We start from the raw sequence: 14962 nt of genomic DNA, 5'->3' as shown, positions 1-14962 counted from the left end.
AATAAATGGGATGCCTCTTATCTGCAACTGCTGTTTTCTCTCTGGAGATCAAACATTTGCACATTGGTATATTGTCAACAACTCAGTTCTGCACAGGCATTTTTGCCATGAATATCCAAAGAGTTTATAATCCAGTTTATAATACAGGATCTGAGTATCATGTCCAGAAAAGAGCTTTCCTTTCCCCCCTCCTTTTGAACAATTTGATGAGGGGAAGTGAAGAAACCAAGAATGATACTGTTTGGCAAATGAAACGGCTGGGGAGAGTGAGACAAAAAGTGAACACATTTCACACGTTTGCAGAGCCCAGATAGACTAAGGATCAGACCTGCTGTTGAGCCAAGTGAGGCAGCCACCATAGGCAACAGATTTGGCATAGCACAAAAGGACAGTAAATTGTTGGGTATTTAGTTTTTATTTTTGAAACATAATACATAGATTTTTTTTAATTTGTTACTGCCAGTAAATTAAATAATTGTTGAAAGGAATGCTCCCAAGCAATGTTAGAAGAAGGAGCCCAAAGAAGTTGCTTTTCAAAGTGGTTAGGTTTCCTCCTTCTTCAAATTGCTGTTACTCAGAAGTCTTCAAACAGGGCTCCAGGAAAGTTTATCAGGATTCCTCAATGAAAAGATTAGTGAGAGAACAAACTTCCCTACAGCTAAATGACATTGTAAGGTAAATTATCAAAGTACATTGAAGGAGCTGCGTGGACTGCAGGGATCAGGGATCTGCATGCATGTGTCAGAGCCTCAGACTAATCACTGGTAGAAACTGTTATTGCAAACCTTAATTTAAGCTACAGACTTAGCTATTTAAACAAATTAAAGACTTCAGTGGCCTGTATGCAATAGATCTGCATCCCACAGTGCAAAAGGCAGTGACTTTCCATTACGAGGCATGAAAAACATTTGCTTCATGAACCCAGGGCTGGTTTCTTCTTCTAAAATGACAACAAAAATTCATTGTGGGTATCTTTATTATAAGAGGTGAACCCAAAGCCTCTTCCTGAAAGAACTGTGCTTCTGTCATCTGTTTGTTCTATGAGGAACGCACGAATTCCCCCAATCTCAAGGGGGAAGCTGCTTGTGGCCCAGGTGGATAGACCATGCCCCACTGAACCCACAGCTGCTGCAAAGATGAGAAAGGCATGTGGACTGTCATTCCAATTGCTTTTTGCATTCACTGTAGAGACAGTGCCCCTGAGGAATGACGGGCTAGAAACTTCTCTACAAACTTTTTTCTGTCTCTGGAAAGAGCAGTTCCCTGCAGGATAACAGGAATGTTGACATCATCATAACTCATTATCACAATTTCATTCCACCACCCCCTCTGAGGAACTCTCAAGGTAGCAGATGCAGAGTATTCCCATTTTAACTTCATCGTTGAGTTTGCCTGGTAGATTAGGCTGAGAAAGTCACTGGCCCACTGAGCTTCATTGCTGAGAACAGAACTAAACTATATTATGTATTTGAGAGCTATCCCTGGAAATGGCAGCCCTGTGTTAAAATCTCCCACTCCCCATCTGTAACATCTAGTACAACTTTCCCAGTCCCTTGAAAGTATTGCACTGTGCATTTTCCCATCCCCAGTCCACATCACTGGATCGTGGGAGACAGGGAAATTCACAGGGTAATTAATGGCTTCAGAATGTGAGGTAAGTTATGCTAGACATTACAGAGCAGGGATGGCAAAACTGTAACACAGGCATTTTTGGCAGTAGCCCTGTGTTCATCATAAAATTTAGTTTCTCCCTGAGTGGGAGTGTAAATCTGGGTTTCCTTGTCTCTGCCCAACACTCAGACAACTACACCACACTAGCTCTTTGTTTTTTCCGTTGGTGGCTTCTGACTTTTGTTGCTCTCTTTCAGGTATGTCCCCTTCCACCCCCTGTAGTTTTGCATCATCGGCTTCATCCGCGGTTTCTGCTGTAGGAGAGCGGAGACCGAGGCAGACCACAGTGACCACAGTGCATACAGGGACCAAGTGATCCAGACTGCTGCTGCCCCCGCCCTCTGGAAGAGGTCAGAGGTGGGGGGAGTGCCCAGGCAGGCAAGCCTTCTCCCGGGTGATTTCATCCTGCATTGCAAGCTCAGTGAAGGACTGGAAAGAAGGATTTTTTAAAATGGCCATAATTTTATACTGCAATTCTGAAATGTTGCATTTATCACCAACTGCAATGACTCTGGGAGGGTGGGGAGGGTCAGATCTAAAAGTATCTGGTGCTGAGTTAATGAATCTAGGAATGTTCTAATGGACACTCATGCTAGTTCCTCAATGATTTACTCTATTTTCAGTGTAGGTAACAGTCTATGCTTTTTCATTAACTAAAGGTCTCAACTGGATTATTTAAATAGAGGTGATTTCTGAGCACTATCATTTTCTTCTTTTCTTCTCCATATTTCTATCTGTGTTGGTTTTGTTCAGGGGTAGGAAGCATACACAATTTTGCATTAACTTTCAGATCAAAAGGGTTTCAAATGAATATTATTCTTTATTTTAGTTCCTAACATTGGACTGCAAACTAGTCTGGATCTTTCAGTGATGTGAAAACTAACTGCTTTCTTCCACCTCATTTTGAGAAAAGGTTGGTTCCCTTCCCATCACATGGATGCTTACTCAGCAATGGTCTAATTCTGAGTTGGTGCTTATGAACCTGCAGCCAAGGCTGACATTTGAATATGAGAAAAAACAAAATAGTACGTTGGATTGGAGCAAAATGCCACTAGCCTGCCACTTCCTACTGGATTCTGACAGTCACATAAAAGTTCCACCCAAGCAGTCCTACTTTACAGTGTTGCTCTCTCTCTCTTGGTATATCTGCCTATGCCACCCCTGATTGGGTTGTTTTGTTTTTGAGAGGCACAGGATCAGCGAGGAAGTACAAACAGCCATGTGCATAATACCCACAAGACAGTATACACAAATGTACATATTTGTTTTCCTATACCCATGTATGCATATATATGTAAAGTAGCTCTTATTGTGGTGAACAAAGCCCATTTGGGATGCCTGGGTGAGTTGGAGCCGTCTCGCCTACCTTTTGTTTCTAGCTGTGCTGAGAGTTTTGAACTCTCGTGTGACTGACAGGATGATGATGCTATCACAGGTTGTCTCTCCTGGTGTAGTGAACGGTCTTGTGAATGCCCAGGCACTTCTGTAACATGTCTGGTAGAGATTTTGGCTCAGTGTCTCCTGTAAAATCTTACCTAGGAAATGGTGAGTTGCAATTCCTGATGTATGCTGGAGCATACACAAGACCAGTTACTGCATATGAATTCTCATGCTGTGGCAGAACAGTTGTGCGAATTAGCCTTCACTACTGTAGCTTGCCACAAATGAGGCTTGCCAAAGCATTCTGAAAGGCTTCTGAAGGGAAGTGGTACTGTGGCTAGTCAATAGCACTGGGCATCAGCAATTCTCATTGAATTTGCTGTACTACTTGAAATAATGTGTTGTGTTTTGCACACCGAGAGCTTCTTTAGCTAATTCAGAGAAGTAGCAAAAGTTTGAGTAGCTTCCTTTCCCCACAGTTTCAAGCTTCATCTGAAGGCAATGTGATGTGCCTGTTCTTTTCAGAAATGTGTATGTGTTCTGCCTTTGCTCTAAGAATGTGTAACTCCTTCCTTATGTGGGGAGCAGAAGCCCAACAAATTTATGCTTCCTCTCTTTCCACGTGTCTGGAATGTCCAGTGCAACTTTTAAAATATAAGTGCACCAAATTATCGGGAACGGCCTTTGAAAGTTCTCCATTTTAAACATCTGTGGTTATCCGTCATGTGACAAAAGCACGCTGTGAAATGGAGGGCAGCCTATGTGTATGTGGTTATTGTTAATGCATACTGCACCAAGGGCTGTAATTTGTGATTACAAGGAAGGAAAGGGCTGAGCTGAATGAGCAAGATCCCTTGGTAGGCAGGCGTTCACCCCAGCTGGTCATAACAAGAAAACTTGGTTTCCTGATTTAAAATCCCCAGTGAAGCTATTGTCCAAAGTACATTTTACAAATGCAGGCATCTGATCTGCTACAAACAAATAGGGCCACTCTTTCTTCTCTGCTATGGGATATACTTACTACTTCCCTGCGTATATAAGATATACAGATTTTTAAACACCTGCCCAATTCTGAGTGCATTAGGCTTCATTGGAAAATACCTTATAAATTCATTCCATGCTTCTCTGGTGACCCTCCTGCCACATTTATGTCAATTGCAGTTCAGTGGCAGAAGAGATGCTTTGAAACCATCATGCTTCAGGTCCTGTGCTTGGCGTCTGGTTAAAGGATCTTCCAGAGAGCAGGACCACTGCACCAAGGCCTTTGGGCAGCTGCTGCCAGTCAGTGCAGAGGCCATTACTAGGCCAGAGGGACCAATGGTCCACCTTGGTTTAAGAGAGTTTCCTATGCCAGATACCAGCCTGGTCTTCCTTGTACAGAACAGCAAGACGTAGTTACCTAAGAATTGTCATGCTGCTCACAGCAAGCATTCAGCTTGTTAAGCATTCAAATTGTAATATCAGCCAGCCAGCTGCCATGGGTGCTCACAGACAGAGCGTGAAGATGGAAACCTTGCTGGTACTTAGTGATGCTCTGCATCAGAACAGAGGAAGTTCTTAGAAGACCTCTGAATGTATTCAACAGCAAATAAACATGTTGCAAAAGACTTTGACATATTCCCCCCCCCACCTGAAACTTTGAAGATGTCATTTTAGATCAGACTCCCTAAACAAGGAAGTCTAATAGAGTCAGCACAGACACCATATCACTTGAGCCCTATAAAGTTCTTACCCATGACAGATTTCAGTACTGGTTGTGTTCATAATTTGGAGTGAGACATGGAGCCATTCCTGAACCAGTTTTCCCTACAGAAAAAAATTAGCAACCACCATATTGTATTCTACTGTACACAGAAACATGGTCTGTTGACCTTACAGGAGTTTTCTAAAATTCACAAAAGAACATCTGACTTTTCCATTGTGGCTACTGAATACTCAAGATATACCAGGTATCACTTAGTAAATCCAACCACAGATAGCACCAGCTGGCCTATAGCATCTTGGGAATCTGGTTCTTGATCAAGTCCCTTTTGCTCAAAGTGTAGGGTTGGGATTAAGGGAGAGAGAAAATTGCTTCCCCATATGCTGCATTGACCATACACAGTCCCAGTGTAAGAATTACTCAAGAAACGCTCTATAGGCATTTCAGCTAAATACAGACAGTAGTACCACCTCCAGTATCTACTGCCTCAGTCTTTACCACCTAAAACCCAAAGCCATGTATTACGGATTTAGAGCAGCGCAGGAGTGCAAAAGCCTGTGTGGTGTATCTGCTGCTGAGCTTAGAGTATTCTAGACTGCTGGTAGGGACTGGATGTTTGAACGCTTCTTTGCATAAAAACTTTCCCTGCATATACAAAATGAGTCTGTCCAGGAGATGGTTCAAGGGTATTCTTCAGGGCAGATTATGAATGGAAATAAAGAAATATTGACATCCCTTCTACCCAGAATACCCAGCACGCTCTTGATCAGTGCACATGATATTGATGCTAATGATACGAGGGAAAGAGAAGGATGTTTTCCATGCTAGGAGTGGTGGCCTGATTCAAAAGGTACTTCAGTAAAACTTTCTAGATGGCATAAGCAAGTGAACCAGTATCAGGGTGCAATCCAGCCAGAGTTAAACACGGATAAACCCCATGTATGTCAATGGGGAAATTGTGCAGGTACTTAAGTCTCTCCTGTTGACATCAGTGGGACTGACATGTACTTAACTTTGGCTGCATCATTTTGTAGACCTTTTCTCTCCCCTGCTTCTTTGCATTCAGAAAAGTAAAGGCTGTCCATATTTCCTTATAATCTGAGTAATGCATACAACCCTTTTTGTCCGAGTTATAGAACAAGTTTCTCTTACACTTTGAAATCTTGTGGCAACTAAGTGGCTTGCTTGTTTATTTTATCTAGAGAGAAACCTCATTGATGTTTCTGTTTTCTGTAGGTCAAAGCTAATTCAATTAAGGTTAAATCTTTATGGCACCAGTTCTAAGTATCAGGATTCAAGCAGCTGAAATGTATTCCCTTTCTTTGTTTTGTCTTAGGATGCATACCTATGCAACAGAGTGATTTCATCCTTCACCTCCCAGGTTTTTAAAAAATAATCTAGTTTTAAAAGTTTTCTGGAAATGGGTAGTGTGAAATCGTATGTTTACGCTATTTATGTCATTTATGTCATGGACACTAGCCAATATGTGCCCACAACAGCCATACAATATGTGCCCACAACAGCCATACATTTATATGTGGTGAATGTGCATTTATTATTTATCCTTTTTCTGCTGGGAGGAGAAACAAATCTTTCCTCCCTGGCAAAACATGTTGAAAGCCAGTTTGGCCAGAGCCCACAATAACAGTGGGGTGGGAGGGATGTACATTTGTCTTGTGGGCGTGATGAATGTATCTGTCTCCAGCTCTCAGAAAATGCTAGATTTAGTCATAGCCACACACATGATTTGTTTTGGGTTTTATTTTAATTTTTCCCTAATAGAAAACATCTCCAAATGTTGGTAGGAGATCACTGCTGGATAGACAGTGACACCAAAATGAAACTGCATGAAACTGCTTTGCATGTTTTCAACTGAATGCTGTTTTTATGCTTCCCTTCCAAAGGTTTGCCTCTGTGTTAATACACATTCCAAAGTCCTAGGCTTCTATGTCTAAAATGCTATTTTGTAAAAACAATCTGGCTCCATAGCTCATTAACCATAACTTACTCCAAATAAATGCAAAAGCTAATCTGTGAACGAAGCATGGCAATGGCAAATAAGGTAATTTTTTTCCTCCTGTTTTGAACACTGTGGTTTCTAAAACAAGATCAGCTCTATAGAAAGACCTCTATCTATGCATTGGTCCATTGTGCCTGCAGAGTTGAGATGTCAGAAACAGAGTCCATCAAATATATTATTAAAACAAAAAGTAGCAGGAAATCTCATCTGCAAATTACAGCCACAGAATGTCACAAAGGTTCCATCACTCTGACTTTGCAAGTAGAAAGATACTCTGCCACATGATCCTCAAAGTGGTAGTCTCTTATTTGCGCTTGGGTCCTTGATTAAGGATCAGTAAAAGCAAATAAGTCGGCCAAAACACGTTTTGTCTGCTATTACCACTCTTCACTTGCAGTGCTCAAAAAAGAGATTATTTTATCGTTCTCCATCAGTTTGTGCAGCTGGATCCTTAGGTTCAGCAGGCCAGGCCTCACACAAACTGCATCTCTTCCTTGGTTGGTGCATTTCTAGAATCCCCTGCAAGAAGCAGAGATGCCAAAGCCAACAGACAGGGGATTCTTGAGCAGATATGGAAGGATTATCCCCAGGGTAGGAAGTTTGAAAGCTAGTATTCAAGACTGAGATGTACATAGAGTGAAGCCATGCACACTTTGAATCCTTTCTCCAGGGAGCACTTGGCCTCCAAGGCTTGCACTTACTTAGCAGAATGTCTTATAACTCTGGGACCAGGCTGCTGCAAGAATTTGCATGCATGGAATAGTTATGCACAGTGAACAAAGGACTGGGCTGTTTTGCAAAGCATCAAAGATCAGAATGTGTTTTCAATTAAGTGATTTCTGTTGCACTCTATGATATCTGGCTCATGTTTGTCCACAAAAGGCTCTCCAACATTTTCTCAGCTACAAGATTAACTCTTTGTCTCATATTTTGCCCCCTGGAGTTCCACTTGTGTCATTTCTCTCTTCTTTTTTGAGGCAAGTAAAATGAACAACAACTTTGTGGTAATCCAGTCTGTGACTATTGAAAATGTATAATTCATTTTAACTCTTTGGTGTCCATCTTTGGATCTAAAAGGTGGAGTGTAATTGAAAATACATAGAAAGAGCTGTTTTACTACTCAGGTCTGGCTTACGCTCTTGAAAAGTGCAGTTTCAACCACCACTAAGGCTCCAATCACATGTCACTCTGGGAAATATTAATAGATATTATGGTTTTCTGTCACACTGGCAACATGTGTCCTAATGTGATGGGCCTTATCAGCTTGGCACATAAACACAGACTCAACCCAAGACAGGAGGGTGGGGGAAATGTCTGATACCTGGAGCTAAAGTAAGACAACCTTTAGAGTTGGCAGAAATCACAGCATTCCAGGTCATGTGAAAAGTGGGCCCACCCCATAGTTTTAATAGTAGCCAGTGCACTAAGCTGCTCATTTAAGGATTTAAAGCAAAAGGATGGTTCTGCTTAAAAATGTGCTTCAGATTTCTTTGGAGAATTAAAACTGACGGGAGTCGGGGCTGTGCATCCATTTGACAGATCCACCATAAACAGCCATAATCTACTATACATGTTTTAAAATCTCAGTGGAAAACTAAGGGCTGAATTGCTTGTTCTGATTTGGGGCAAAGCTGTACTACAAACTGTAACAAAATCTCAAAGCTAGGTTGACTAGCATGGCATCCCACAGAGAACTCTGGGAATTGTAGTCTTGTGAGAATCTGTGGATCTTATTTCTTTCATTGGCATGTAGCACCCATAATTAATATTGGAAAGTGAAATAACTGGAAGTGGGATGTCTGGTCATGATGGTTCCACAGATTTTTAACTGGTTTACATTCGCAATATAGACAGGCCCCAAAGGTTGATTCTCTGGACCACTCCGTATGTGACTGGCTGATTTGATTTTCCATCCTGCACTGGATATGGATATACTATGGATATACAAAACCTTATTTCTTTTTGCAGTTATGCCTTTCCCAATACCAATGTGTTATATTCAAAAATGCTTACTAGCTAAGCAGGTACGTGATTTTGTGTTGATACAATTTTTTTATCATTCCCAAATTGCACATCATTGTGAATGTACACAACTGGCTTAAATATACATTGTTCCCAATCCAAATATATGAGGACTTCTGGGGTTTATGCAGGGTGACAGGCTGCCAGTGTGATAAGAATAATCTGCTAATCTTGTTGATCTGCAGAAGTCAGGAATATTCACAGCATACCTACATCACAGAGAAACTGGTGGAACTGTTTCTCACAAGCATGAACTGCAAACTCTTCACCACCACCTTTTAAAATATGGGCTAAGTGGCAACCTGCTCAAATTTATTATTTCTTTGTGAGCTTTTTTAGCTGAAGCTTTCAAAGTAGTGCACAGTAAAACTGATTAAAATAACATAAAAGTAAGAACGGATTTCAAATAAAGACAGTCCATGTGCAAAATCAGAAGTCAGCAGCGGCAGCCAATTCCCCAAAAACTAAGGGCTAACACTGAAAGATGCAAATTTTTGCCTGTGGAACTTGAGATGCAGCCAATATAAGAACATTTCAGCGCTTTGAAGTGGCAATTCAGAAGGCCAATCTGGCCTCTGAATAACTTGGAACTTGAAAGCATGGGCCCCCTGGCTGTTCTTCAGTTTGGGGGGTTGGCGGGGTCTCATAGGGGGGCTTGTGATGTGTGCTTGTGAAAAAGGATTGAAGTAACTGAAGTCAAAACATGCATATTGCATTGCAATCTGATCTTGGGGGGGGGGTGAGGTGGGCTGAATAACCTCTATACACAGTTGGTCATGTGCATTGACCTTAAGAACTTCTTTAGGACTAGGTGGAAGTATTTTGGAAAGCTCCCAGCAGTGTTATCATCACATATCAACATAGCCTCACAAACCATGATATTGTGCAGTTTGACACCAGTGTTGCTGGCAAATAACATGATTGCTGATTTCAACTGGTCATTAGGTTACATCTAGGGATGTACTTTAATCATTAGACATGTTAGTAAACTCAGTGGAGTAAGAGATAATTCATTCAGTACTTTAAAGAAAGGAACAATATTAGTTTACAACATTTCTTCTTTCTGTGCCCTCTCCTACTGTTCTTACAACATGTAATCCTAACTCGGTACCTGGGAGTAAGCCTCAGAGTTCAACAGGGCTTACTTCTGAGTAGACATGGTTAGGATTGCAGCCTTCATTAAGAGAGCCTTCTCAAGGGACTCGTTTTTGTAGGGCATTAGTATAAATAGTTTGTACAATCCAGACAAACAGAGCATTTTCAAGCCCCACTAATTTCAGCTGAAAGCATTTAAGAATGTATTTAAATCCTCCATTGAGATTAATGAGATTTTAAAGTGCTTTGCTTTGGATAGATCATGCTGAATATCCAGGTTTGGGGCCGCAGTCTGACACTGCATGAAGTAGCATGTTCAGTGCTTTAAGTGAACTTGCAGCAGAATCCCATGCATGTGAACCAAACTTAACAAAATTAAATTCATGGAACTTACTCCCCCATGTGTGTGTACAGGGTTACAGCCTTAAACATGCTGGACTTTGTCGGATGACAGCATTTTTGTCCTGATCTGGCAAGAGATGTCCACATGTGGAAGTTGCCTTGTACACATGGGTGATATGAAGATGTGCATCACTGTTGCAATGCACCTCCAAGCCCTGCCCAGCTGCTTGGATGCTTCTACTAATGTGCATAAGAATGCACATCTCCATAGCTACTCACTGTAACACATGACTCATTGTTTGAAACTGGAGCTGGATTAGGAATAGTGTTTCTAATTGGGAATCAGCATTTCATGCAAAGTAGTCGTTCGTTTTAGCTTTTTAAAAGCTCAGTTTAATCAGAGGAAAAAACCTGGAAATATTCCTCAAGAAGCACTTATGGCAAAACATCTCTTTATTAATATTAATTTTTTAAAGAAAAAAACAAAGATGCAAGCATGTTTTATAAAATAAAATTTTAATAAAGCATAACAATTTAATCCAGGAATGTCAGTGTGCCTAATATAATAAGTCTTGTGATTGGTTCAAATTTCATAACACCGTCCTTGTTCCAAGAGAAGGAGAATTGTGTATTTACTCAATGCATGTAAGAAGACATTGCAAAATGTTAAACCTGCGTAAGGAGTTTGCGATGCTGCAAATTGTTAATGGGGCTACTGTTGCAAATTATTCTCTGCCTTGACAATCATGTATACATATCAAGATTTCTATCATAATGATAATTTAAGGGATATTAAGAATGGTTTCCTCCAATAAATCCAATTTAAACCACTTTATAATGAGACATTTATTTCTGCATTTACTATGCATGTGTGTGAGACAGAGAAGATGGGGAAGACTTGTTGACTGGTTTGGGGAATGTTTATCCTGCTTTTTGCCAGTCAAAGCCTTCAGAGTATATCACAGCATTATAAAATAGGCAAATAAAAATGTAAGAAACATGCCTTACAAAAGCAGGAGATTACTAACTTTCACTCACCCCTGCAATTTACAGCTCAAGGACTTGGCTGAAGAAATATAGTATGGATGACCATCTGAAGCATCAACTGAGGGCTTGTCCCACTGCTTTCCCCCAGGAAAAAAAACACTGCAGCACTGGATCAGCAGTTCAAAGTTCAAAGTTCAAAGTTTGATTTATTACGGCCATTGGCCCATATCGAAAACAATACATCAAAATTTATCCATAAACAATACAATTTAAACAGTAATTGGGTTTTAAACAGCAATTGGGTTTTCTGCAGATTGCTGTTTCTCTGTTTTAGAACTAAACAGCAGATTTTCCCAGAAGCTTCTCCGCTGCAATTTCTTCCCGCTAACCCAACTTAAATAGAAGTTGACACTGGACTATAAAGACACAGGGTTGAAGAGGAATTATCATTCTGTCCTCCTTATAAAAACCTGAGCCAGTTACTACTCACTAGGTTTGGGTGCAACAATATCAATCCCACAATTTTAAGGTGGCTTGGTTATATTGCTGTACCCACACCTTTTTTTTATAATAAATTTTTATTAGGATTTTTTAAAAGGTTACAAGAAAAAAAAATATAAGTAACAATCAACAAAGAAAAAGAAAGAACAATACATATAAAACAAACATCATCCAAAAGCAAAAAAGAAAAGAGAAAAAAAGAAAAACAAATCAAACCTTTACATCACTTGCTTTCATTCACTTACTTCCTTGACCTCCTCACACCTCCCGTTTTTGTATTCTAGTTCAATTAGATATTTCAGCAAATCCTTTCCATCTTTGTTTTTATCTTAATAATTTATCTTAATATATTATGATTTTGCATTCTCTTCTTTCACCAATTCATTTTTACTTAATCCTTTATATCTTTTCTGCTAAAACCACCTAATTTTATTCCAACATCTTCCTAACATCCCTTAATTTTACAATATTTCTGAAGATAAACTTTAAATTTTTTCCAATCTTCTTCCACCAACTCTTCTCCCTGGTCTCGGATTCTGCCAGTCATCTCAGCCAGTTCCATGTAATCCATCACCTTCGTCTGCCATTCTTCCCGGGTGGGTAGGTCTTGTGTCTTCCAATATTTTGCGATAAGTATTCTTGCTGCTGTTGTTGCATACATAAAAAAAGTTCTATCCTCCTTTCGGACCAATTGGCCGACCATGCCCAGGAGAAAGGCCTCTGGTTTCTTCTGGAAGGTATATTTATATACCTTTTTCATTTCATTATAGATCATCTCCCAAAAGGTCTTAATCTTTGGGCATGTCCACCAAAGGTGAGAGAATGTGCCTTCAATCTCTTTACATTTCCAACATTTATTATCGGGCAAGTGTACCCACACCTTGAACCAAAATATGTCTGAAGTGATTCTTTGACTGAACAGGAATCATTTTATTCTCTTGAGCCATTTGGCTTCATGCCTCACATTTTACTCGCTGTAGCAGCCAAATCTTTCTTAATTTTTGTCTTAATTATGCTTGGGGAGGCTCAAATTATTTGGAAAACATGAAAATGGTGTCTTGTCTCTGACAGCAGGTGACCTGGAATTCCTGTGAGGACATTTGTCTTTTTAAAGCAATAACAACTGTTCCTCAAGACACTACTATGTTACTACTATTAAGGCTGCAAGCCTAAATCATTGGACTGATCAGTTCTGTCAGAAGTAACCACTGAATCCAGTCAGACTAGCTACCAAGTGCCTGTGTGTAGGATTGCAACCTCAATTATTTTGTGAGCCTACTTGTACTTAGAAGCTTGACTGGAAACATTAAATACCTCTCTAATAAAGGAAGAACATACAAGAGTACATAATAAAAATAAATTGAATAAATGGTAACAGAAGTGGCATAATTTAGGGTTGCCAAGTACAATGGAGGACTGTTGTTGCAACCCCATGTTTAACTGCTTCTCCCAGGTGCCTGGGAGAGAAATGATTTCAGTGTACTCCAGCAAGACAAGTCTTATGTTCTGTCTTTTGCCAGATCGTTTTTATTGATTTTCCAAATTTTAACAAATCATACACAAATTAAAACAAATTTAATACAATTTTTCCAAAAATTGAATTCTTGCCCCCCATCCTCAATATGTTCACAATTTCCTCTTGCTACATTTCTTTCCCTGTTATTTCTAATTCACATTCCATTCCCTAGAATTAACCTTATATTACTTTTTTTTTTACTTATCCTTCTATCCATTTGCCCATTCCTGCACATACAATATTTTAATATTTCCATTATCTACATGAGGTGCTCATCAAATTGTCAAAACACAATTGATCAATAATTATTATTTCTAAAATAAATTTCCTTTCCTTCCTTCTGTGTGTATAAAAACCTAATAGTTCACTTTCTTTAGATGTTTTCTCTTTATTTCTTAAATGCACAGTCCACTTTGCCCAAGATTCTTCCTGTCCAAATCCTCTTTAATTGTCAGTCCACGTATCTCCTCTCACCGCTTATAACCTATTGTCCAATTTAAAATAGGAGTTTCAAGGATGACCATCTGGCTCAAGGTGTTTCCCCCATAACAACTAGCCCATCATGTCAGGGAAAGGCAGGCTGTATTTCCTTGAGAACTTTGGCAATTCAATCTTTGGTCGTCCGCCCCTTAAACCAAGTAAACTCTCACTGATGTATCCTGCCATTGAAATTTCCAAGGTTGCCTCTATATGGATAAATCTTCTTCCTCGCCCGTTTGCCATTCTTGTTCTTCTTGTTCCGGATGTTACAATAAATCCTTTTGAGCTGAATCTTGGTCTTGGGTCACGCCAGAACCCATCTACATTTCCAATGTCATGTCATGAATAAGTGAACCTGCAAAACCTTTACTGCTATTTAAAAAGAATGGAATTCATATGGAATACTCTCACTGTTTGGGTGCATATATGTGTTTCTGTGTCAGAACAATGCTATATTGTCCATTGTTCTGCCCCTTACATGTATATAATGAAGTTTAAATAATTCTGTCAGCTTTTCCGACTTATTGTCCCTAAACAACTGTGGAACAATTTTGGGCTCTTGCGGCAACACATGAACAAAAGGCTCTGTACAGAATCAAGGGCCAAAGAGAGAGGGCTGCTTGCAGTCCCCGACCACAGTGCAATCTGTGATTGATATCAGTTTTACCAGTTAATTAGACAGCAAACCTGCCAGTCTGATATTTCAGTTTCCCCAGGACAAGCTGCATTTTTCCAATCACAGCCTTAAAAAGAACTCAAAGTTCTATCCCACAACTGGTAATGAAGGAAGGTGAGGAGAGGTGACCTCCCCTAGGCCCGAAGTCACCCCCCCCCCCACCAAAGCAGGCTCAAAGCTTCTCAGAGCTTTTCAAAATCATTTTTCTCAGCAGCTAAAAGGCATTAGCTAAGCATCAGAAACATTCCGCTTGCTGTAACTAAAAAGATTGCAACAAAGGTAGGGAGCACAGTCCATTGTTTCTCAGGCCTTTCTGATGCCTTCTGGCCTTGCTAAAGAACCACATTGCAACTTCCTTTCTGTCCGGGAACCATGCCAGAACAAGAGATTGAAACATATCTGAACACTTTGAAACCCCTTTCCTGGGAAGGGGGCGAAGAGTCCCAATAGTCCCAAGACAGCTTTCTGTTCATGCTCAGAGGACTCCTGAGGGAGGAGAAAGGAGGAGGGCACTAGAAAGGGGTATATATGCTTGTGCACATGATTGTGAATTCGTGCATGCTTTTTGTG

The 14962-nt window shown here is 40.2% G+C and overlaps 1 protein-coding gene across 1 annotated transcript in view; it reads left to right on the top strand.

The window, feature by feature from the left end:
• Positions 1-2373, top strand: part of CAMK1D (calcium/calmodulin dependent protein kinase ID) — a 217330-nt gene extending 214957 nt beyond the window's left edge. The window contains exon 11 of the mRNA XM_081879198.1: positions 1869-2373. Within this exon, the coding sequence (XP_081735324.1) occupies positions 1869-1987 (119 nt within the window). The 3' untranslated portion in view covers positions 1988-2373. The remainder of the gene's footprint in view (positions 1-1868) is intronic.
• Positions 2374-14962: the final 12589 nt, after the last annotated feature.

The sequence above is a fragment of the Podarcis erhardii genome (genome assembly GCF_964252035.2).
Source record: "Podarcis erhardii genome assembly, chromosome: 10".
Lineage (NCBI taxonomy): Eukaryota > Metazoa > Chordata > Lepidosauria > Squamata > Lacertidae > Podarcis > Podarcis erhardii.
Note: the sequence above shows the minus strand (reverse complement) of the source record. Positions and strands in the feature narration are given on the sequence as shown.